Source organism: Argopecten irradians, chromosome 13, assembly GCF_041381155.1.
Source record: "Argopecten irradians isolate NY chromosome 13, Ai_NY, whole genome shotgun sequence".
Classification (NCBI taxonomy): Eukaryota; Metazoa; Mollusca; class Bivalvia; order Pectinida; family Pectinidae; genus Argopecten; species Argopecten irradians.
This window is the reverse complement of record NC_091146.1, coordinates 32399968-32426216: the sequence shown is the minus strand read 5'-3', so window position 1 is coordinate 32426216 and position 26249 is coordinate 32399968. Positions and strand designations below refer to the sequence as shown.

General features: G+C 37.3%; 2 protein-coding genes across 2 annotated transcripts; one reads left to right on the top strand and one right to left on the bottom strand.

Annotated features, from left to right (window-relative positions):
• The first annotated feature begins 2527 nt into the window (after positions 1 to 2527).
• LOC138306363 (uncharacterized) lies at positions 2528 to 9203 on the top strand. The gene is made up of 2 exons (XM_069246803.1): positions 2528 to 7237; positions 8495 to 9203. Exons 1-2 carry the CDS (start codon positions 2528 to 2530, stop codon positions 8699 to 8701), a joined length of 4917 nt encoding a protein of 1638 aa, XP_069102904.1. The 3' UTR covers positions 8702 to 9203.
• A 6479-nt stretch (positions 9204 to 15682) lies between these two features.
• On the bottom strand, positions 15683 to 26188 carry LOC138306015 (proteasome subunit beta type-4-like). The gene is made up of 7 exons (XM_069246337.1): positions 26029 to 26188; positions 19812 to 20018; positions 19238 to 19384; positions 18433 to 18514; positions 16833 to 16949; positions 16486 to 16574; positions 15683 to 16015 (listed from the first exon to the last, which is right to left on the bottom strand). Exons 1-7 carry the CDS (start codon positions 26157 to 26159, stop codon positions 16003 to 16005), a joined length of 786 nt encoding a protein of 261 aa, XP_069102438.1. The 5' UTR covers positions 26160 to 26188; the 3' UTR covers positions 15683 to 16002.
• Positions 26189 to 26249: the final 61 nt, after the last annotated feature.

The window sequence follows — 26249 nt, the reverse complement described above, 5'->3', positions numbered from 1 at the left end:
GGCTCAGCAATGCTTCAATCTCCCTATGGTAGGTATCAAATTGGCTCAGCAATGCTTCAATCTCCCTATGGTAGGCATCAAGCTGGCTCAGCAATACTTCAAACTCCCCATGGTAGGTACAGTATCAAGCTGGCACAGCAATGCTTCAATCTTCCTATGGTAGGCATCAGTCTGGCTCAGCAATGCTTCAAATTTCCTATGGTAGGCATCAAACTGGCTCAGCAATGCTTCAATCTCCCTATGGTAGCCATCAAACTGGCTCAGCAATGCTTCAATCTCCCTATGGTAGGCATCAAGCTGGCTCAGCAATGCTTCAATATCCCTATGGTAGGCATCAAGCTGGCTCAGCAATACTTCAAACTCCCCATGGTAGGTACAGCGTCAAACTGGCTCAGCAATGCTTCAATCTCCCTATGGTAGGCATCAAGCTGGCTCAGCAATACTTCAAACTCCCCATGGTAGGTACAGTATCAAGCTGGCACAGCAATGCTTCAATCTTCCTATGGTAGGTATCAAACTTGCTCAGCAATGCTTCAATATCCCTGTGGTAGGCATCAAACTGGCTCAGCAATGCTTCAATCTCCCTGTGGTAGGTATGCTTCAATCTTTGGTAGGTATCAACTTTTACGACAATCTTATTAAAATCCAGATCCCTATACTCACTATATTCATATTGGGTCCTATTAGGGACAACGTTCTGATCACCTTTAAATTCATTTTCATTTTATTTTAAAGGGACGTGAACCTTAAATAATTTGTTCTGTATTGCTTAGATATGGCTTTCAGATGTTTATTGAATATTTTATTACAATGGTTGGTTATCTAAAACGACAGGAAAACGCGGGGAATACCTACCTCAAAAATGATAAAAACAGACCGTCATATTCTATATTTGGAACACAAAACGAAATCTGGCCGAAAGCGAGGTTATACTGAACAACAAACTTGCTGACATGACAAGGAATATTAGTTTTCCACATTTTAAGATTATTTTCTAATTTACGATGGTTAAAAAATGAAGTTTAAGCATATGTTATAAATTATTTGTATTTATAGCGTAAGAATGATAAGTCAAAAGTCAAACGAGACTTTTCATTCGACAGGGCACCGCGAGGGAGGACTTATTGCACATATGTACATCACGCAAGTATAAAGTGGGGAGTTGCTTCCGTCTCTTGCATTTCAGCGATCCATTTATATTTACCTACTTTCCCAATCGCGCACGTTACTGACTCTTGACGTACACTGTTTTCTATCAGAATTCGTTTTATGTTCGCTTCACCCACGTTTTTGACCCACCATTTTGTTTATATTTGTACAGTGCATTATGGGAGATCACTAAAGTTCAACACTAGTATACTATCGTTACACAATGCGACCGGGCCGGTTCAAAATACAGAAAGATGGAATTTCCATTATTATTATTTTATTTGAAACATTTGCACAATAACTAATATATATTACTTAGTAAGGTATCGGACACGTCTTAAATATGTATTTTACTCAAATTTTACATGGTTTATTTAGGTTCATGTCCCTTTAACAAATTGTAGTCGAAAGGATTTAATAATACGCAAAGCATATATATCAATGCTTTCCTTAGGCTGATATCATGTTACAATACTTTGAAATGGATAATTATATAGCAACAAAACATAGAAAAGGTAACAAGTTAGGTTATATATACATATGTACATATTACATAAATACATACATTCACACACACTCCATTACACACACATACATTACAAACTTAATATAGATGTAGACACCTATTCCAGTACTTATAGATGTGCATTGTACGTATGAGGGACAAACCATGTGATCTTGTATACTAACAAATACAGACATTCAACGTTCTTAAATGGCATTAGCTATTATCAAACATCGCTTTCATTGAGAATGTTCTGATTTAATGTTGAGCACATGACATTAAATAAATAAGATATTTCAACGGAATAGGAAGGCTACGAAATAACCCCAGGGAAATAAACCTCTTGGAGGCTAAGCACGTGACTGGAAATTGACGTCATCTGCAACGTTAACCAACAATGTCAAAGTTTTTGCTTTTTTTTTTTTGCAAAAAAATAGCAATATAGTGAGTTCATGAGTTCTTTTTACCAGAAATTTAGATAGCTTGTTGATGTAACTATGAAATTTCTTTAATTTTGTTCAGCATGATAAAATAATTTGTGTCGGGATACTCCTAGAATTGGCTTCATGGAAAGAGATTTATTTTTATAACATAGAATATCACTTTCCAGTGAGACAATTCTAGATGTATCCCTCCACAGAGGACCATAACTGTATATTATATGTAAGAAAACGTTAAACCAATAGCGTAAGTTATTGATTATTTTCTGTCGACCTTGCCTAGAAACATTATATCTAATTTGATCTGTCTTTATTATGGTATATATAATAAACGCCTCAGGGAAACATGTATTATATCGGGGAAACAATCCTCATATCTCCCTCACACCAGGGCAATAATTGTATAATATAGGATTATATGTCATTACAGAACATGATAACGGCAGAGGAAATGGCCATTGCTGACCGACGGACGGAGCGGAAGGTCTTCCAGTTCATTTCCATAATAAAATGGTTATCCGAACAGAGCTTCCGCAAGGCGTACGTCGCTGACGTCTCGCCCCTCTCTCCTCCACTGAAGTGTTACGTTCGTGGCTCTGGACTTAGTACTGGTGTAACTGGGCGGAAAGCTAGGTTCACCTTCCATACTACTGATATAAGTAAAATCCGGGACATCTCCATCAATATCCGAGGACCCCGCCAAGATCTTTATTGCGAAAGGATAGTGAATATGTTGAATTCAAATACCCCGCTAAAATTATCAAGGAAAGGTAAAACAAAGGACATACAAGACCCAACAGCGCAGCAAATACAAGATAGAGTGTCTCCTACAGAGTACGTGCATGGTTACCTTGACGACGGGTTTGGGAATATATTCCTACGCGTGAAAGATGTTGACAAGATGGTCAATGGAACTTCTAATGCCAATACAAGCAGTTTTTCATGTCAGTGTCATGGCTTGGGAAACTTTCTGTTCACATTTATCCCAGTGTTTGCAGGAATTCATACAATTTCTATAAAAACTGGAACGCGACACATCGGCGACTCACCGTACAAGGTCAAAATTTATCAGCCATGTGACTTAAAACAAAAAACGACAAATGACACTAATGATAAATTGTTTATCCTCAATTCATTATCGATTGGATCGTTTGATGAGAACAGCAATACGTTCAACAAGGAGGAAGAGAGTAATCCACAACAGGAAATTGATGAAAAGGTCAACTTAAACGGAAATGGAAAATCACCGAGGAAGCCCGAACGGTTGAGACTAAAAAGACAGTTCACCATTCGTAAAAAGCGGGTGCTTCGGAAGGTTGTAACGAAGAACGGGGAGGAGGTTAGCGTTCTTGGCGAATCGTCCGTGCCATCATTATCGAGAGATGCAAGTATCAACACTGACTCAGATTTAACTGAGGATGAAGCTAGAGGAATTCCGAGTGATCGACGTTGTCGTGACATCCAGAGTACCTTAGGCGTAACAAAGCGAAGATTGGTAAAAGGAAAAATAAAAAAGGAAGTTGAACGGACGTACTTAAGCAAGAGTGATACAGATGTGCCTAACCGCCAAGAAATCCAAAATCAAAAAGGCGATATGTCATTATCTGGAAAATTAATTGTGAATTCCTCCAATCGTGACAAGCGTACGACAGAAATTACAAGCAAACTCGGATCTCCGAATGTATATAAACAAAGGAACAGTAATCATGGTAATAGTCCTGTGCACGACAGATCCTCACAGTGTTATCAAGATGGCTATAAAAGTATTCAGACGGATTTAGTTGATGGAAAAAAATCCGGATGTGAGTCCTCGCTGTCGGATTCCCGAAGTCATTTCCATGGAAACGAAAGTATACCCACTCATGCTAATTTAGTGCCAAGGACTGTAAGTTATGAATCAAGCGAAATCCCTAACAGTAAAATGACACTATGTAACGTTGTGTGTCAACCATCTATCGATAGCTCACGCTTTTTTCATAATGTTGTTCAGACAGCGTATACAGCCCCATCGAGCCCTGGCAGCGAGTTAACGTCGTCAACTGGCGAGGAAGTGACGTCACCACGTTCAAATTTCAGCTTATTTTTCCAAGGTTTAGATGAAGTGTCTTCTTCATCGTTATCAACGTTTTCCGTAAAAGGAGACGACTCAGAAATTACAGAATCTCGCGATAGAATGGAAGCGACCGTTGATGCTAACACACAAGTGCAACAAAGCGATGTCGTGTCAGAAAATCCGATAGAACGGTTATCTGAGAAATTAGATAGGGAATTATGTTACACCGAGTCTGGGAAGGGATATCGATCGGGTCTCATGTCTGAAATATCAAGCGCAGTGTCGTTTCGCTCAGCATTCTCTAAACCAGTTCTGTACACTGGAGAAACGTTTGATTGTTCAGATTTAACACATGAAGATGAATTATCAAGATATAATAAGTACACAACTGATAAGCACTGTGACAAATCGTGTATACCAGGGACGTGTTCAGGTGACGGACGTTCCGGACAGGTAAGATATCTACAACATTGGATCGACAACCAAACGTTGCCAGGCTGTGATACTGATCGCGAGCATACGACAGGTATTGCGCCATTTGATTATGATAAAGCGAAACCGTCACGACTGCAATACACAAAGTCAAGCAGTGATTCACTTAAAGGAGAAGGAATTGATCTTCCTGGTAAAGAGCCTCATGTGATTAAACAAGAGAGAAAGACGCCTATTCCAACGATTGGGCTGCTTGGAACTTCTACATCTGATGCCGTGCCTCCAGATATACTAAAACCGATTAATGGCAAACTCCACTGTCCCGAGTGGCGGGACAATAAGCCCGATGAAATAATGAGAAGAAAGTCAGACACAGCCATAAGTAACAGCTCTCAGAATACAACGTTGATGGTATTCCATACACTCCCAAGCTTCGAGTCGGCTGTCTGTCTGCCCTCCAATATGAACATCGTTGTTCCCACTCCACATCGGGAGAAGTGTACGCAGGTCTCAGCGGACGAAATCACAGAAACTACCGGATCAACACTGCGCATGTCTTACTTAAGACTTACACGTAGAAGAGTTTGTATTAAGATTAACGCTGAAGGCGATATCACTTCCGGAAGTGGTTCAAATGACTTTGTTGATGCGTCCGGGCATTTGATGCAGGACAGACTTATAAACATGAAAGCACACACCGCTAGCGTAGATAATTCGCATTTGAGAATTACTGGCGATGATTCTTTGTTTCAAAGTTTACAAAATTTGAACAGAAGAGCTATTCGTCAGTCAACCACTGAAACGGTTGATAGTGGCATAGCTGATGAAAATTCGAAACCTTCTTCAGTAGCACCGAGCGGTGTTGCTATGGAAAAACGCCATACGTTTCTGAGTGGTCACAAACTAGTGCACCGGCGTCCGTATAAAGGAATCATTAACTTAGATCCTAAGTTAGTCCGGAGTAACAGTACTCCGGATTCCTCATTTGATCATGACGGAAGATTTTTCCTTAGCTCCAATAGTCTATACAATGCAGTCGAGTCCAGTATGCCCGACAATCTTGAAGACTTCGTAGTTTCTAAGAGTAGAAATTTCAGACCTCTTCGAAAAGGACAAGCAGTTAGTCTTTCTGATCCCGAGCTACATCTTTCTGGCATATCAAGATTCAAGTCCAAATTTCCTTGTTTTATGAAAACAACGCAACAGATTGAGCAGTGCAATAGGTTTTTACAAAACAGTCAAAAAGCCAATGGCGACGGTGACCGAATTCAAAGTTCTGATGATTCAGATAAAGAAGGTCTGCCAATTACAAAGGAGGAAGACAAACAAAAGAACATGAACGTCCAAGAAAGCGTGTGTGATAATGACCAAGTATCTAGGAGTGAAGTTGGGGCGGTCAATGAGGAAATACATAGTAATAGTGAAAAGAAACCGGGACATGATATTGATAGCTGCAAAGATATCTTTGATAGCATTAGTCATGACCATACCATGGACTTAGCTGTGCCGTCTCAATGCAATTACTGGGACGTACAAAGAAACAAGAATTCCAATAAAAATCACTTGGACCCGTTCACATATTGTCCAGAACCCACTGAAGAGGGTTCTTGTGACAAAATAAATATTTTGACGAATCATGTTGATGATTTCTCAAATAATGATTTTCAAGGTGTAACTGCCAATGATGGAATATCTGATAAACGTCTGCTTCAGTTTGCATTCCCTAATGACGGATCTCCGGATGGGAGGAAATCAGATATAAGAAATATCTCTGAGAAGGAGGAAACAGCCGATGATCTTTTTGCGTTTCTGAGATATGACAAGACTGCGAATGACACGACATATGTACAGAATAGCTTGTCTACGGAAAAGAGCTCGGATGATAATTATATTGGATTCGGCATCAACAGACAGGATAGAACAGATTTACTACACAATCTCAAAGAATTCCAAAATCTTCAGACTGTATCAGACAATGTTCTTACTGAAAAGACGTCGCTACAACTAAGCGAGAATGACGAGGAATTTTCAGAGACTACGGACAATTACAACCATATAAACGTTGATAACGAGAGCAACCAATCAAACACATTGTGCTTTCACAAGGACTTGAGCGGAGTTGACGTGATCAGCCAATCAGAGATTATATACCACCATGAACAAGTAAATCGGGCTGACGAGATTGACCAATTAGAGACATTGTGTCATCAAATAAACGACAGTGACAATGTTAGCCAATCAAAGACAACGTACCATCCTAACAGAAAATACCGCGCTAGTTTATATCACAAAATTCAACAAGTGAGTTTATACCCTGATAAACGTAATGTTATTACATCACTTCCGACGCATTACGTCACGTCGATTTACTTTGAAGTGGAAGCCTGTGCGTTCAACTGTATCAGTACGCATTATAGTCTACCATGCAAACATCCATTCTCACTCGAAGACGAGAACAATAGCGAACCTGCTAATGTGGACAATAAATGTGATATGTCGAATTCGAGAAACTATGAAATCGATCTATTCGACATGAAAGACGAAATGCAGTCCCTGCCATGTGAAGAGGCCGTAACAGATGGAACAAATACAGAACCGCTGTGCGTGGATGGTTTAGGCCTAACACTCGGACAAGTGGGGATAAAGAATAACTTTCAGGTGAGTACTGTTCATACAGTCCAAGCCACATAATTCGATAATGGTTGGTCTAGTATATAATGTTACTTTGATTTCGATGTGTGTATTAGTAAATCTCGATGTGTGTATTAGTAAATCTCGATGTGTGTATTAGTAAATCTCGATGTGTGTATTAGTAACGTGTATGCCTTAATTGTTAACACTCTCTGTGATAGCTGCAATATTGTAACTCAAAAGACTTTTTGACAGAAAATGATGTCGTCTTTAGAGCTACAATTGGTGCCTATTACTGCTAATGGAGCAAAGTAATGATAACGCAAACCATTATAAAACGTTTGTTTGCATTTTTATCGTACTTGTTTGATATCGCTTACCTACTAGGCAATAAAACTGAACCACATAAAATATCGAATTCTCATCGAGGCATTATTTTTTTACATAATACATATGAAGGTCTTTCTGAAGAGAATTTATACGGCAAGTCCACAAATTGTGAATTTGACGTCTTGTGAGCGGTACGGTAGATATTAAGAATGGTAGTTATGCTTGTTTTGGACAAAAATAATATGTAAATGCATGTATACACATAAAATAATTGGAAACCTACAAAAAAGTATAGAAAACTATGCCCGAGTGATTTTCGGAGGCAGTGCTCCACTACGACACATAGGGACCAATTCGTACCCGGCCGAAAGGTATAGTAGGCCGGGTACGTATATTCGTTCTATCTCTGTGATAGAGATGTCAACTACAGTTTATATACAACTAATCTTGCTGACAATTGTCATTCATTTAATGTTTTCTTTTCGGTTCAGTATAATATATTATAACACAACAAAAACACAATTATATCAAACATTTAAATATGTTCCACCGACGCCATATAAAATAGTTTGTTTTGTATTTATTGTCTGCGCAATCAGTACCTCGGTCGAGTGCCATTGATTTTTTTTCGGGATGCAATTACTCCATACATTTAATACATGTGATTTTATTCTGAAGTAAGATAAGAAGCTCAAGCTTTTCCATGATGTGTAAGTAGCTTTGTTTCTAGGGTAAAATACAAATTCCTCTGCTCGTTGGCGATGTAACACCTAAGCTAACTGTATTGCATTTTTTTTGTTTAACATTTTCTTGAAATGTAATCAGAAGGTAAGCAATTTTACAAATCTGTAAACATATTTCATAATGCACCCTAATGTAAAAACTGACAAACTTGATCTTGATCTTGAAATTCTCCTAGAAGTTTTGACAAATTATTTTCTTTTATGCTTCCAGATATGGGCTGCTTCTGACGTCACCGGATGTCCGACCGTTTCCATATACGGACCTCAACCTCATTGCGTCACCGAGACATGCGTAGTCTACACTGGGGATGGACTTTATGAGGTCGTATACGAGGTCACACATCCGGGTTATTACATGATTAATGTAAAATGGCGGGACCTCGAGATACACGAATCTCTGTGTAGAATTACATATTGAAATCACTTTATGAAAATGTTAATTACCAAATCGGAATCGGAGTTTCCACCCTTGGTCTAGTCCATTATATTCTTTGCAGCAAACTTTATATTTAATCTGCAAGTGCCTTTATGCTAAATGTGAAATGACACTGTAGATCACAATTTGACTTCTTGATTTGACCATGTGTATCCATTTCACTGAACTGTACACGTAAATAAAAAATATAACAAAAAGGGAACAAAATATCAACTCCTTATCCTGATGATAGGTTTCTGGACACCAACCCGCAGTAGATTTAGTTGGAGAAATCGTCTGAAGTTGACGATGTTTTCTCGGATTTCTCCGTGTGGATAAAAATGTTAGTAATGAGTGATACAGTAGATGAAAGATTGATAGAATCTTACATGGGTCTGTGAAGTGGACAGGGATATCTCAACCCGAGTGAAAGATTTTGGCGGGTCAACCCGAGGCTTGCCGAGGGTTGACTGCCAAAATCTTTTATCTCAACCCGAGTGAAAGATTTTGGCGGGTCAACCCAAGGCTTGCCGAGGGTTGACTGCCAAAATCTTTCACGAGGGTTGAGATATCCCTGTCCACTTCACAGACCCATGTTTGATTCTTTTTCTCCCATACTTAGTAGAAAAAATGATGAAATTCCACTTGGTTTCCAGCTTGTTCATCGCGCCGTGATCGCAGGAACGTCGTTATGCGTCAAAATTGATGACGTCATCTACAATACGCGCCGCTGTTACGCCGCATGTATTGATGACGTCACGTTATTGTCGCGTGTGAGCTGTCTTACACCCCCCTGTGTAAGATAGAGATACCTTTTCCCAAGCAATCGCGGAATATCCCTGTGAAGTATGGGAGAATAATATAATCTTACATGGGTCTGTCAAGTGGACAGGGATATCTCAACCCTCGTGAAAGATTTTGGCCGGTCAACCCGAGGCTTGCCGAGGGTTGACGGCCAAAATCTTTCACGAGGGTTGAGATATCCCTTTCCACTTCACAGACCCATGTTTGATTCTTTTTCTCCCATACTTAGTGGAAAATATGATGAAAATCCACTTGGTTTCCAGCTTTTTCATCGCGCCATTATCGCAGGAACGTCGTTATGCGTCAAAATTGATGACATCATCTACAGTGCGCGCCGCAGTTACGCCGCATGTATTGATGACGTCATGTTATTGTCTAGCGCGTGTGAGCTGTGATATACGCGTGCGAGCTGTGATATCTTTCCCCTAGCAACCACGGGATATCCCTGTGAAGTATGGGAGAAAAATATTTTCCGAAAACATTCATGTGTAGTTTGTAAACTGTTATTTGGAATAGATGTGTTTTTCGGCGATTGAAGTAGGACGGGTGTGGATTTCCACATGGTGAAGTTATGTTACGAACTTATAGAGTCAACCAGTAGCTAGGGTTAAAACCCTATTCCCTTATACTTTTTACAATAACTTTATATAACAATCTGCAAGCGCAAGTGATTGAATAGAGATATTAGTAATTATATATAAAGTGACTTCTTTATATATACATATACATCTTAACATACAAAGCTTATGAAGCAACATGCATATTTGAATCATTTGTACAGATTAACTCATCAAAACAGTTTTCAATACACCACTGAAGAAAAAGCAACATATCAAAATGTTTATCCAGGTATGACACATGTACCTTTAAGGTATAAGTCCCTGTATAAACCAGTGATATTTTATTTATTTGTATCACCTATTAGGTCATCCTCGATATTCCAGGGGTTACTATCACTGACGTCATATCTACCCCTAGACTATTTCATAGTAAAACTGGAGGCAACAGAACGGGTAAATTAGTCCTTTGATGTACATCAAAAGAAACATAAAACGGTACAGTGTGATTGACTGTGTGGCTTTGAAGTTGGGCGTAGCTCTCTGTCTGTAGTCTGCAAAGGAAGTTTTTTGGAGGCCTGTGATTGCTTCAGATGAGTTCTCCTGAGGTACTCCAGGGATGGATATAATGTCAGTGATAGTAATCCCTGGAATATCGAAGGTGTACCTGAACATAACTAAGTTGATAAAGAGTGGGTAACATTAGGTATTACTGTCGTTAAAGATGCTCCACCGCCGACAGACCAAAAATGATATTCATCATTTGAACAATAATTAGTGTTTAATCGTGTATATAATAGTCTAATTAACACAAAAAATAATATAAAATAATTTATTTTGCCTTTGGTACATGCGCATTCAGTAGTTCATTTTATATAGGATATAGTGGTACGGATTTTTTTCGGGATGCAATTAATTATTTTTCATTTTTTTAACTTGAAGTAAAATTAGGAGCTCAAACTTTTCAATGGTGGTAATGGTGTAAAGTAAGTAATTTTTGTAACTGAAGAAAAATACTAAATCGTCTGCTCCTGTTTTTAATAGTGAAAAAATACCATTTGTCAGCGGTGGAGCATCTTTAACTGTTGTGTAGCTTGTAAATTTTACCCGGATTGAAAAAAAAAAAAAAAAAAACAAACATAAAAAAAAAAAAACATACATATCGAGTCCTTTTTGACATAACATAGGGGCTAATTAATACATTTAACATAATTTACTGCTAAAAAATCAGACTGAAGTTTTTTTTTCTTGAATTATTTAATAAATTTTTATAATTGTCCATGTATATGTTTTTTCACGTTTTATGGCTTGGCTGGACGGATTCTTTTGATGTATTTTGTTCAGTAGACAAATCTTTTTATTGCTATTTGATTTAATTAGCATTTATAACCACATGTATATATTTTAAAACACTTTAGTAGTAATAAGGAACATTATACTTATTACAAACTACAGTTGAGACTGTCTTATGTGACTTTCCAAGGGACCATCACAAAAAAGTCACATAAGACAAGGAGTCACTAAGGCAGTCCAAGTTCATCCGCAATTTCACTGTACAAAAAAATTTGTCTTTAATTGTCTGTAAATTTATTCTTCATTATAAATATATCAATTACCTGATTTTTAAAAGAAATAAATCAAAAATAGTCTAATTACAAAAAAATGAAAAATTAGTTATTTTTTTTTTAAATTAAAAATCATTTAGATCTAGTTACGAATTACAAGCAGACATACATTGATGCTTGGTTTTAAACTTTGTTCAAGAAAAAAAATCTATCTGGAGGGGGCAAATTTGGGTAAAATCTCATTTTTTGCAATTAAAAAATATATTTGTGTGTCATGGGTTTTCAGGCTTGAAAAAAAATTACAAAAATCACACTTATCAGAAAACACATATACATGCTGTGTATTCTATTCTTATTTTATTACTTTAATAATAATGGTGTTGTAATCGTAATAAATGACTACGGTAAATAATTCTATTGACGAATCGCCAGCTGTCAATGAAATCGTCCGGGTACCGCGCGTGACTTTGCATATTGTACAAAAAACAAAAAATGTACCTACTATGGAATTTTATGGAATATCCTACAACATTGAAAAGTTACACGTGAGTTTGCGAGCACGACGAGGCATGGCTGTATGTATACTGTCTAGAGATCGGTCAATTCTCGAGATTTACATAAATTTCGCGATATTTTACGAGAGCTTTCAAAAAACGTGTATTAACTGTATAGAAAATATACCTGAATGCTCGGTTGCCGGTAAGAGTCCTTGATCGCTTATGCATACATACAATTTATAAAAGTGAATTAAAGTTTGAAGTGATTTGTGTATATGGTAATCGTTGTACGATAACAGAATGTTTCATTTTTTAATAAACAATAAAATTGTATGTTTATTTATCTGTTTATTTATTAGTTGTTTACTGTTCCATGAACAGCGATGTAACAATTATAAGATATGATCTGATTTTCCACTATTCTCATTACATTGGCTAATACAAGGTCTTGCGGAAGTCGATATATAACATTAATTCGCAGTGTTTCTATTTTTAAAAATACCAAGTTATAATATCGTTGGTGAAATTCATTGCCACAATGTTGGTTTATTCAGGGTGGCGTCCTATGGCCATTGTTTTTGTTTGAATTAACATGCAAATCAGATAATAATAACTACATATATCTAATATGAAAAGACCTTTGATTCGGTCAAAATGGTATGTGCTGTACCGCCCCAATAAAATATACAATACATTTCTCCGGAGTACCCAGAGAACAACAACCGACCACCGACCAATATCTGGCAACTGCCGTACATGAAATTATGGCTTGTAGTAATATATATCGAGACCTCTTAACCACTCAGACAAGCGAAAAGAACCGGCGATATAATTTAGGGTATATACACACAATCATGTGATAAGTACGTTCACCTGACATTTCCGTCTGGATTGTGAGTTTTCCGGACTACCAGGCGTCCGGATTATCGCGGGTCTACTTTATATATCGACCTATTCAAAACTATTAAGGCATAAAACAGATTCCATTAACAGCATATCCAGTTTTTTATCCAGTGACGCCAGTGTTGTTATACAAACTGTAGATTTATCACACCATCCCCATATGTATAATCAACTCAAAATCTATTTCACAGTGACACGTGTTCACATGTCGTTTTTAACACGGAGTCCGTACGCGTAGACCAATATTAGAACAATCATATATCGATTCATTCAAAATTAGCCAATCCAATTAGCACTTTGATATATCTGGTATCCTATGACGTCAATTGGGTGATCTTATATATAGATCTTTTTATCAAAATCTATAGAGATGAAATGGAAAATAATGTCAATGAAGTGATACATTCCTTAGCTATGAACTAGAAGACTTCCCATACACGACGGTGTTCATGTTTACCACTGTTCAGGTCACGTTATCCATCACTAATTTTTTGAAGACGTTCATCTCGCATAACTGTGAATATAAAGATCAGAAGATGTACAATTGTATCATCTTGATAAACTTTCAGAAACGGTAGAGGTGACATCTTGTATTGAGACATTTTAACCACTCGGTCACCACTTTTATGAGACACTTTAATTTAGCCACTTGATCACCACCAGTTCCTCATGGTACATGTGGCCGCCAGATGTATAGCGGTTCCACAACATGCTGTTTATCATCCAGGGGTTAGTTAATTTTAAAATATAGAGAATACAAAAACTTTTGATTAGCGAGTGTGTTTTGAAAATTTGAAAACGAGAGTTTAAATAAACATGATAAATAACAGTCACTTATTGGGAAACTTTTTTTATCTTATATTTACCCCGTGGCGATCATTTGTTTAACGTCTAGATTCAGCAAAGCGGACCACAATATACTGTTTTGTTGATATGGTTATGGTATGGCTAGGTGGATGATTATGTAATAAGGTCGTACGAGTTATCTCCCTTCAATGGTATATTATGTAATCCCGAATTTGGATGAACCGGAAGTCTTGTTTAAAAAGACGGAAGCTGGCGGCAACGTGTTTTGTGATATCCTCTCAGCCAAGCGAGTAAATGTTATAAATACAATTTAAGACAAGAGATCCCAGAGGGATCTTGGCGCCCACCAAAGAATGATCTATGTCTGACAATGGAAAGAGGGATCTTTTCTCTGCTTTTCAAACTTTTTTCAAAAATACTACATATAAAATTTGAGACAGATTGCTTCAGTACTTTCTGAGAAATAGCAGTAACAAACTTCAACTATCAAAACCAAGATGGCTCCTTGGCGGCCATTTTGTTGATCAATCGGTCCCAAATTGAAATATGCACAACTAGGGTCCTAGGGAAACCTACTTATGAAATTTGAGAATGATCCATTCAATACTTTCTGAGAAATAGTGATAACAATCTTTAACTATGAAAATCCAAGATGGCTACCTAGCGGCCATCTTCTTGACCGATTGGTCTCAAAATGCAATTTGCACAACTAGGGCCCTAGGGGAACCTACATATGAAATTTGTAACAGATCCCTTCTGTACTTTCTGAGAAATAGCGATAACAAACTTTAAGTATCAAAATCCAAGATGGCTGCCTGGCGGCCATCTTGTTGACCGATTGGTTTCAAAATGCAATATGCACAACTAAGGCCCTAGGGGAACCTACATATGAAATTTGAGACAGATCCCTTCAGTACTTTCTGAGAAATAGCGATAACAAACTTTAACTATCAAAATCCAAGATGGCTGCCTGGCGGCCATCTTGTTGACGGATTGGTCTCAAAATGCAATATGCACAACTAAGGCCCTAGGGGAACCTACATATGAAATTTGAGACAGATCCCTTCAGTACTTTCTGAGAAATAGCGATAACAAACTTTAACTATCAAAATCCAAGATGGCTGCCTGGCTGCCATCTTGTTGACCGATTGGTCCCAAAATGCAATATGCACAACTAGGGCCCTAGGGGAACCAACATATGAAATATGAGACAGATCCCTTCAGCACTTTCTGAGAAATAGCAATAACAAGAATTGTTAACGGACGGACGACGGACCACAGACAAAAAGCGATTTTGAATAGCCCACCATCTGATGATGGTGGGCTAAAAATGGGCTATGAAAAGTAGGTCGAAAATGAAAGGCACCTGCAGCCAATCAGAATCAAGAGAGTTTGGAGATGACCAATGAGCCACTGTAGATGTTTACACATCTTACAATAGAGATTGTCACATGGGATAGATATGTATCTCACTACAAAACAGACTCAGTAGGGCAAGAACGCTAATAAAGTTCAACGTTACAGGGCATCTTCACTCATTCACCCCTGAAGACATATTTAGACCCTTCTCAATCAGAGACTAGACCAGTCCATTGCGAGATTTTAGCGGCGAATCCTGTAAACCAACTTTCTTTCACATGCGATTTATTTTCACAAAGTTCGTGATTCAAGTATTTTTGCGAAAGTGAATCTCCGCGAATTAATATCTACAGTATTTTTCTTTATATAAATTTTAAATCTGAGTATGTTAATACTTGTAAACTTGTATTGGAATGGAAATCGTGAAAATTAGAAGTCGCAAAAGTAAGTTATAGGTGAGCAACAAATAAAACACAACTCTAAATACCATCAGATCATACATCATACTTTTATTCCGATACTAACGCATTCTCTCACAAACACTCACCAGTCATACAATGTATAGTATCAACTACTGGTATTGGCATTGATATCAAAACATATTCTGTCATTCTATTTAGCACTTGAAATAGATTTTAGCACTGCTGCAGTTAACTGTCGTAAAGACCCAATCAGTCTCCAAAATTGTCCTTAAATCACAGAATAAATGTCTGAAAGATTCGAATTTCACAGTTGAGATATTGATGTTAGATCTTGGTCCATTCTTTACAGATAAGGTACTGCACACATTTTCTTAATTCAAACAGCAGTGATCATTCATAACCCCTGAAAAAGTAAGATAAAACTAAGTGATTATATTCTTATTAAAACAGAAAAAAAATATAGATAAAATTACTAACATGATACTTAAAAAATTATTTTTAGGAAATATTTCTTCATTAGACATTGCATAGTTATCTTAAAGATGCTGTACCTCTGACAAATGGTAAAAAAGTTACTTTTTTACACCATTACCATCACTGAAAATTTGAATATTCAAAATAATTGAGGGCATTTCGGAAAAAAAAATCCTTGGAGAATAAGAAAAGAATAAAGTACTGATTGCGCAGAAAACAAAAGCAACACAAATCATTTTATATATATTTTTGTGTTAATTTCACGATTGAACAGCAATAATTGTCAACATGATAAAAAGTATCTATACTCTGTTGATCTGTTGACAGTGAGGAATCTGTAAGCTTTTGGAATTTACTTAAGGAGAAAGTTAAAAACTCGAACAGATATAGACAACTCACTTGATTAGATGTGCGATTTCCCAGTTGGCCTTGGCCTCTACATTAGACTTGATCATGGCCCCGTCTTTTGTCACAACAGCCACCTCATACTAAAACGAAATCATGGAGAAGCATTATTATGTACAAAATAATATCCTAATAATCTGTACTGTAATTTCCTGCGTATTACCCTTACCGGGGTATAGTTCACAGGAAGCAAAATAAGCCATTTTTTATGCTTTTGTACAATAAAATCCAGATAACCTGCACTGACAGACGGAATGTAGAACAATACTTTTATGCCATATTTTGCTTCAAGGTTATGTTACACCTTCACTGAATTGAACGATTCTAGTAATTCTCCTTACCTTATTTAGTGAGCGAGCATCTCTGTAGAAAAGTACTTTCATACATCTCTCTATCTGCTGTTCAGCCTCCGCCATGGTCATGTTTGGGTTTTTCTCATAGGCATCCCTCAGCAGAGGCTGAAAACACAAACCAAAACTTATTTGAAGAATGTGAAGAACTAATGTAAATTGTCTTCTTTTACAGGACTAAACATAGGAATAATTTACACCAGGTATGCAAAATAAAGAAAATTGGTTTATTTCTGAAATTTCAATGTTGTCAATTAAGATATCTTACAATGTTTTGTTGTTTGTTTAATTACCGCAATTCGGTGGTTCAATACCGGAGGTGCACTTGTATAAAATTCAGCAGTGTACATGAATCAGTCTTCAAAGATAGAGCAAAACACGTTAAAATAAAACTACCACTAAAATAAAACTACCACTAAAATAAAACTACCACTAAAAATAAAACTACCACTAAAATAAAACTAACACTAAAATAAAACTACCACTAAAAATAAAACTACCACTAAAAATAAAACTACCACTAAAATAAAACTAACACTAAAAATAAAACTACCACTAAAATAAAACTAACACTAAAATAAAACTACCACTAAAATAAAACTACCACTAAAAAAAAACTAACACTAACACTAAAATAAAACTAACACTAAAATAAAACTAACACTAAAATAAAACTACCACTAACACTAAAATAAAACTACCACTAAAATAAAACTAACACTAAAATAAATATGTTTACAGTGTCACAGTAAATAATGCTTGTTCTTATACAGTAAATGGTTATAAAGAATCTCTGGGGACTAATTTTATCATAAACACAATACTCATAACACAAGCATAAACACAATACTCATAACACAAGCATAAGGAACCTTTAAGATTGGCAGAGAATGAAAATGTTATTATCATCAATTTATTGTAAGTGTGTTTGTTATTGAACGCATTTACTATGTAAAAATGCATTTAAAAATTCTGAACTTTGCATCAAATGTATGTTCTGTATCTCTCATACCTATGGGTGTAACATTTGCTGGTAAATAAAATAAATATAAACTTAATTTATTTTACATCGATTGAGAAACAAGTTATACAACTTATCACTCTCGTTGACTTGGATGTAAGCGTGCAAGGGGTCTTAGTGTGGGCGAAACTGGAGTGCCCGACTGGTCTTACACAAGACATTCACGTCAGCTGATAACGCCAATATAAATTACTATTTTCTAAATAAAATTGAACAATTTTTTCATAAAGTTTTACTGTAAAAGATGTAAACAACAGGATCTGTGATTTAAACATCACTTAATTTTCATATATGGATAATTTACTTTCATGTTTTATTTTTCCATACTAATTTCAAAATGGCAAAATATCAGAGTTGTAAAATTGAAACAAAACATTGATGTATGAGAGAAAAATACTCTTCCATATGTGGATATAAGGATTAGGGATATTCTACCCTCAGGATCACAAAAGGTTGATATATGACAGGAAATTACTCTTGCATGGCTCGGGTTTTTTAAACATTTTGTGACCTTCCAGTAGAATATCTCTTTCCTTCATATCCACATTTAAAGAGTCTTCTAATCCTTACCTGGGCAATGTATGATCCGTAGCCTGAAGAAACAGTAGGTGCTTCATAAGCCACCCCAATCTTATCTACATAACCAAGGAATCTGAAAAATATTATAATAAATGTTAGCCTCATAAGCCATCCTGATCTGATTATGTGACCAAGGAATCTGAAAAATATTATTATAAATGTTAGCTTCAAAAGCAACCCCAATCTTATCTACGTAACCAAGGAACCTGAAAATTGTAATAATAAATGTTCGCTTCATAAGCCATCTCAAGCTGATTATGTAACCAAGAAATCTAGTGTAGTTTCAAAGACATAATCACAATTTTTTTTTCATGTAAGCATTGAGATTATTAGTTTTTAATGTCATCAGGGTATGAAAGAATTTTTGTTTGTAAACAAAATTTACTTTATAACCCAAGAAATTTAAAAATAAAGACATCAACATTTATTATTAATTTTTCTGACTACTTCATACATTTAAACCAGTATTCTATCTACGACTATTCTATTCCTTTATTTTTCAAAATCAATTACTCATTACCGATTTCTCTATCATTTTGTTACAATAACATCAGGTTTTCATACAATTCTGGGATTTTTTTCTTCATAGCGTTATGAAGAAAAATAATCTGCCAATCAGAATGTCGGATTTAACATCAAAACAAATTAATTATTATGAAATATAGGACAAACTTCATCTTTTCATTGATCCAGATTTAGAAAAAAATTATCAAATTGTGAATTTGTGAGCCATGCCCACCTTTCCACCAGGACTAACACAAAATTTTCAAAGTTGGATAATTTTACTTGTACTTACGGCTCACCGTCCTGCATTCCACTGACAATGTATGTGTTCCATAGAGGGTCAAAGTTCGATCTGCGGTTGTACATAACTCTGGTCATCCAGGAGAAGAGAGACTTTGGGGTGTACTGGAAACCATCATCCCAACATTCCTCGTCTATACTGTAAGATATTAGTTTATTTACGTAGGATTTAAAGCGAATCCAGAACACTGATTTTCAAATTTTGACAAGTCCCACAACATAGAAATAGAGAGTGTTCAACACCAGAAGTTGGCAGAACTCATCTAGACAAGTCCTGTAAATCTCCATATTTTTTATCGAATCTGAAGGCTTTGGTCGTAAATTCTTTATATTTATCATACAACTGTTGCATAAACTATGACAAGAAAATAAATAAATGATGAAGCTTACATTATACATGCACCTCTAGTGAACTCCTAAATAAGTAGATTCATTATATTTAGAAATTTTAAGTCCCCAAAAATGACTGAAAATCAAAATTGAAAAGGCTCATATTTTTGGTGTAAGACGACAAATACTTTCCATACAGTGGTACCATTTTTTATGTATTTGACACAAATACTTACACTCTTTGGGTTATAGTGGATTTAAGAAACTGAAAGTCGGCGTAGTCCCCACCACAACCAATCACAGTACTGTCGTTGACTTTGAGTACTCGAGAGAGATTCCTGTATCGAGCCAAAGATCCATATGAACCAAGCATGTCTGCTGCTATGATAACGCCTCCATTAAACTTGAGGCCTAATACTGAGGTACCAGTTACAGTAGGAGCCCTGAAAATGTACAGCTCATGATCATAATATTATACAAACAGTATTTAACTTAAATTAATGATGTTTTAATATGATGATGTCTATTACATTGAATGGAATAAGGTTATACAGGTAATAAATTTTATTGAAACAGACTATAATGGTTACATGACAGTGGAGGGACTTTCAAAATGGCTGCTCAAAGTAGCGATCGAACAAGATTTACAAAATGAGATAGTTCTTTGTTTTCAATACATGTCACTAAATAATATATGTGCGTTTTCATAGAAAAATATCTCCACTAGCGATGTGTGCCAGTATGGGAACCTATGCAGTTGGGTTATTTCTGTAATGGACAGATTGGGGACACTCCCGTATATGCAGGATTACCCTGTATTTGAGGGACAATTTTGTTATGCAAATGCAGGATTCTGTGAAATGACAAGAGGCCCAAGGGCCTTAACGGTCATCTGATTACCTTGGCAATAATCATATAGGAAATTAATTAGATATCGTGTAATGGTAGCCATCTTCGATTTGGGATCAACCAGAGATGTAACAACACTTTGTCAGGACCATGTCAGGAACATTTCAAGCAAGTTTCAGCTAAATCGCACCGGCAGATCTTGAGAAGAAGTTCAAAATGTGTTTTCAAGATGGCGGCTGTGGTGGCCATCTTGGATTTTATATAAACCCGCAAAATAACAACACTTTGTCAGGACCATGTCAGGATCGTTTCATGCAAGTTTTAACCAAATTGCACCGGTAGAACTTGAGAAGAAGTTCAAAATGTGTTTTCAAGATGTAGGCTGTGGCGGCCATCTTTGATTTCGGATCGACCCGAAAAATAAGAGCACTTTGTCGGGACCATGTCAGGATCATTTCATGCAAGTTTCAGCCAAATCGCACTGGTAGAACTTGAGAAGAAGTTCAAAATGTGTTTTCAAGATGGCGGCTGTGGCGGCCATCTTGGATTTCGATTCAACCTGAAAAATAAGAACACTTTGTCAGGACCATGTCAGGAACATTTCAAGCAAGTTTCAGCTAAATCGCACCGGCAGATCTTGAGAAGAAGTTCAAAATGTGTTTTCAAGATGGCGGCTGTGGTGGCCATCTTGGATTTTATATAAACCCGCAAAATAACAACACTTTGTCAGGACCATGTCAGGATCGTTTCATGCAAGTTTTAACCAAATTGCACCGGTAGAACTTGAGAAGAAGTTCAAAATGTGTTTTCAAGATGTAGGCTGTGGCGGCCATCTTTGATTTCGGATCGACCCGAAAAATAAGAGCACTTTGTCGGGACCATGTCAGGATCATTTCATGCAAGTTTCAGCCAAATCGCACTGGTAGAACTTGAGAAGAAGTTCAAAATGTGTTTTCAAGATGGCGGCTGTGGCGGCCATCTTGGATTTCGATTCAACCTGAAAAATAAGAACACTTTGTCGGGACCATGTCAGGATCATTTCATGCAAGTTTCAGCCAAATCCCACCGGTAGAACTTGAGAAGAAGTTCAAAATGTGTTTTCAAGATGGCGGCTGTAGCGGCCATCTTGGATTTCGGATCGACCCGAAAAATAAGAACACTTTGTCGGGACCATCTTAGGATCATTTCAGGTAAGTCTCAGCTCAATCCCACTGGTCAAACTTGAGAAGAAGATTGAAATGTGAAAAGTTTACGGACGGCGCACAACGACGGACGAAGCATGAAGGCTATAGGTCATCCTGACCGGACAGATGACCTAAAACTGAAGGGGCTTTTGTCCTCTTTTTCATTAGTATGGAGGGGCTTTTGTCCAGGGGACTTTTGTCCTAGGGGCTTATGTCCGGGGGTAGAACGAAGATACGTACCCGGCCTACTATACCTTTCGGCCGGGTACGAATTGGTCCCTATGTGTCGTAGTGGAGCACTGCCTCCGAAAATCACTTGGGCACAATTTTCTATTCTTTTTTGTAGGTTTCCAATTATTTAATGGGTATACATGCATTTACATATTGTTTTTGTCCAAAACAAACATAACTACCATTCTTAATATCTACCTTACCGCTCACAAGAAGTCAAATTCACAATTTGTGGACTTGCCGTATAAATACCCTTCAGAAAGACCTCCACATGTATTATGTAAAAAAAATAATGCCTCGATGAGAATTTGATATTTTATGTGGTTCAGTTTTATTGCCTAGTAGATTGGCGATATCAACCAAGTACGAAAAAATGCAAACAAACGTTTTATAATGGTTTGCATAATCATTACTTTGCTCCATTAGCAGTAATAGGCACCAATTGTAGCTCTAAAGACGACACCATTTTCTGTCTAAAAGTCTTTTGAGCTACAATATTGCAGCTAGTCCGGGGGGCTTTTGTCCGTACCGAAATGTCATATATCCAAGTTGTGACACTATTTTACTGTATTTTGAAGGTTATAAACAGGTGTGTCACAGAACACCTGAAAAATAACAAGAGGCCCAAAGGGCCTTAACGGTCATCTGACTACCTTGGCAATAGTAAAATTAATTATATATGGTGTCACTTTGTCAGGACCATGTCAGGATCATTTTCAATTTCTTTCAACAAATTTTATTTCAAACAAGAGGCCCAAGGGCCTTAACATATAGGAAATTAATTAGATATAGTGTCATGGTAGCCATCTTCGATTTGTGATCAACCAGAGATGTAACAATACTTTGTCTGGCCCATGTCAGGATCATTTCATGCAAGTTTCAGCCAAATCGCACCGGTAGAACTTGAGAAGAAGTTCAAAATGTGTTTTCAAGATGGCGGCTGTGGCGGCCATCTTGGATTTCGGATCGACCCGAAAAATAACAACACTTTGTCGGGACCATGTCAGGATCATTTCATGCAAGTTTCAGTCAAATCGCACCGGTAGAACTTGAGAAGAAGTTCAAAATGTGTTTTCAAGATGGCGGCTGTGGCGGCCATCTTGGATTTCGGATCGACCCGAAAAATAACAACACTTTGTCGGGACCATGTCAGGATCATTTCATGCAATTTTTAGCCAAATCGCACCGGTAGAACTTGAGAAGAAGTTCAAAATGTGTTTTCAAGATGGCGACTGTGGCGGCCATCTTGGATTTCGGATCGACCGGAAAAATAACAACACTTTGTCGGGACCATGTCAGGATCATTTCATGCAAGTTTCATTCGCCAAATCGCACCGGTAGAACTTGAGAAGTAGTTCAAAATGTGTTTTCAAGATGGCGGCTGTGGCGGCCATCTTGGATTTCGGATCGACCCGAAAAATAACAACACTTTGTCGGGACCATGTCAGGATCATTTCATGCAAGTTTCAGTCAAATCGCACCGGTAGAACTTGAGAAGAAGTTCAAAATGTGTTTTCAAGATGGCGGCTGTGGCGGCCATCTTGGATTTCGGATCGACCCGAAAAATAACAACACTTTGTCGGGACCATGTCAGGATCATTTCATGCAAGTTTCAGTCAAATCGCACCGGTAGAACTTGAGAAGAAGTTCAAAAATTCAAAACGACCCGAAAAATAACAACACTTTGTCGGGACCATGTCAGGATCATTTCATGCAAGTTTCAGTCAAATCGCACCGGTAGAACTTGAGAAGAAGTTCAAAATGTGTTTTCAAGATGGCGGCTGTGGCGGCCATCTTGGATTTCGGATTGACCCGAAAAATAACAACACTTTGTCGGGACCATGTCAGGATCATTTCATGCAATTTTTAGCCAAATCGCACTGGTAGAACTTGAGAAGAAGTTCAAAATGTGTTTTCAAGATGGCGACTGTGGCGGCCATCTTGGATTTCGGATCGACCGGAAAAATAACAACACTTTGTCGGGACCATGTCAGGATCATTTCATGCAAGTTTCAGCCAAATCGCACCGGTAGAACTTGAGAAGAAGTTCAAAATGTGTTTTCAAGATGGCGGCTGTGGCGGCCATCTTGGATTTCGGATCGACCCGAAAAATAACAACACTTTGTCGGGACCATGTCAGGATCATTTCATGCAAGTTTCAGTCAAATCGCACCGGTAGAACTTGAGAAGAAGTTCAAAATGTGTTTTCAAGATGGCGGCTGTGGCGGCCATCTTGGATTTCGGATCGACCCGAAAAATAACAACACTTTGTCGGGACCATGTCAGGATCATTTCATGCAAGTTTCAGTCAAATCGCACCGGTAGAACTTGAGAAGAAGTTCAAAATGTGAAAAGTTAACGCACGCGGACGGACGGCGGACGGCGACGACGACGACGAAACATGATGACTATAGGGTCAGATGACCTAAAAATGATAAAGTTGATTGAAACATTGTCATCAAAAAGGGCATCATAATTTTTATATGGCATCATCACTAATACAACTTGCCACATTATTACTCAAATGGAAACAAATTTCATTATCTAAATGTTTGTAAAAGCTTATAATTAAGTCACAAACAAAATCACCTCTATTGCTTACTATTGGACTAAAAATAGAACACAGGTAAAAGTCAATCAACCATGACATTTGCACTAAATTTCCCTGATGCCCATATATGCACTGTAGTCTATAAAGAGCACCTAAATTGTCACATTATTACAAATTGAGATAACAGAAATCAATAGTTCATAAACAAAAACAGAAAGTTTTCAATTAGTTATATATGGCTATCTGAAAATTATGAAGCCCTTTTTTGATACAAATTTTTAAAACAATTTTAACCATTTTCATTTCACAGAATCCTTCATTTGAGTAACAAATTTATCCCTCAAATAGAGGGCTGTTACTCAAATGCAGGACTATACCGCATATACCTGCTAGACCCTTACAAGAGGTAGGTCAACCTGACTTGATTTTCCAGAATAAAGTTTAAAAGGCTCCAGTAGGGATTCCAACGAGAGACATCTATCAAACTTCCTTATATGAAAGAGTATCGAGGAGGAATCTCAATAGGGATTAGACGGTTCCCACCAATTTCCATACTGCATTGGTAATATTTGCCTGCACTTTGTGTTATGAACTGTTTGATGCGTATGAACTGTGCCTATATAGATTTCCGCTTGTTATGCTCAATACCTTGTGCTTGCATAACCCACCGTTGGCATTCCTACCCTAACACAAATCAGACCGATACCCGGTGCATTGTTTTTACAAGCTGCGTTATTAAATCATTAGCAAAGATACAGTTAGTCGTTTTTAATGTTCGCCGCCGCCATTGGTAGCGGTTTGTAGAATTTACAGAACGGTAAATAGCGAATCACATTATTAGTAACTCATACTCAAAACTGTTACATTGCACAACTTTGGCATAAATACTGGAGCAAATCGATCATTCTAAATCGAAGTATTTTGTAGGTGTTGTAGCGCTTTCGGTTCCTCCTTTTTAGTTTCGTTTTTACAACGTGTTTTCGTTTTTATATTCATTCCGTAATATATATTAACCATCGCTTAAATAGTCACCAAACGAACACTTGTACATGGGTTAGGCCTAGTACACGTAAGTCTTGTTTATAATATATGTATGTATTGCTAACGATAGCAATACATGTGATTAATTGCATACTTCGTTTTTATTTTGTTTTGCTTGTGGTAAATACAATGATTATAAAGTTTACGGAACGGAGACGACATGTACACAACTACCACAGTTGGTCATGGTAAAAAAAAACATCGGTCTAATTTCAACCACGAATAATTTGAAGTCTCGATGTTTCGAAGTTTTTCTGACGGTCCCTTGAACTTCGATACATCGAGGTTTCACTGTATGTGTGTGTATATACTTATGCTTATATATATAATTATTTACCTTACTGTACAGTACTAAAGCACGAGACTGGCTTGAGTGGTGGAAGATTCTCGCATCAACTGTTTTGACTCCATCCCAGGAGGTGCTCATATGCAGGAGGAATTTACGACTAAAGAAGAACTGGCACACATCGCTAGTAGATATTCTTTTCTCCGTACGCAATACATTTTTCATTGAGGGGGGGGTCGTGATTCAGCACAACAGTCAACTCGAACTTGTGAAGTTTTGTTTGTCGACAACATAATCTTTGATAAACTTACATAGTACGTTTTGCTGGCCCAAGTTGTGAGCTCGTTTGAGATGACGTATTACCGGGAAATTGATATAAGGAACCAGGTGCCGGTCCATTTCTCCATAACTCGCCGGTTCCAAATATGTTTTCTGTCGCCATATTTGATCGGATGTAGATGTCGCTTCATGAAGTCTACCCCTTTCACAAGTGACTTCGAATGATTTTACCTCTTTTATATGATTTTGTTCG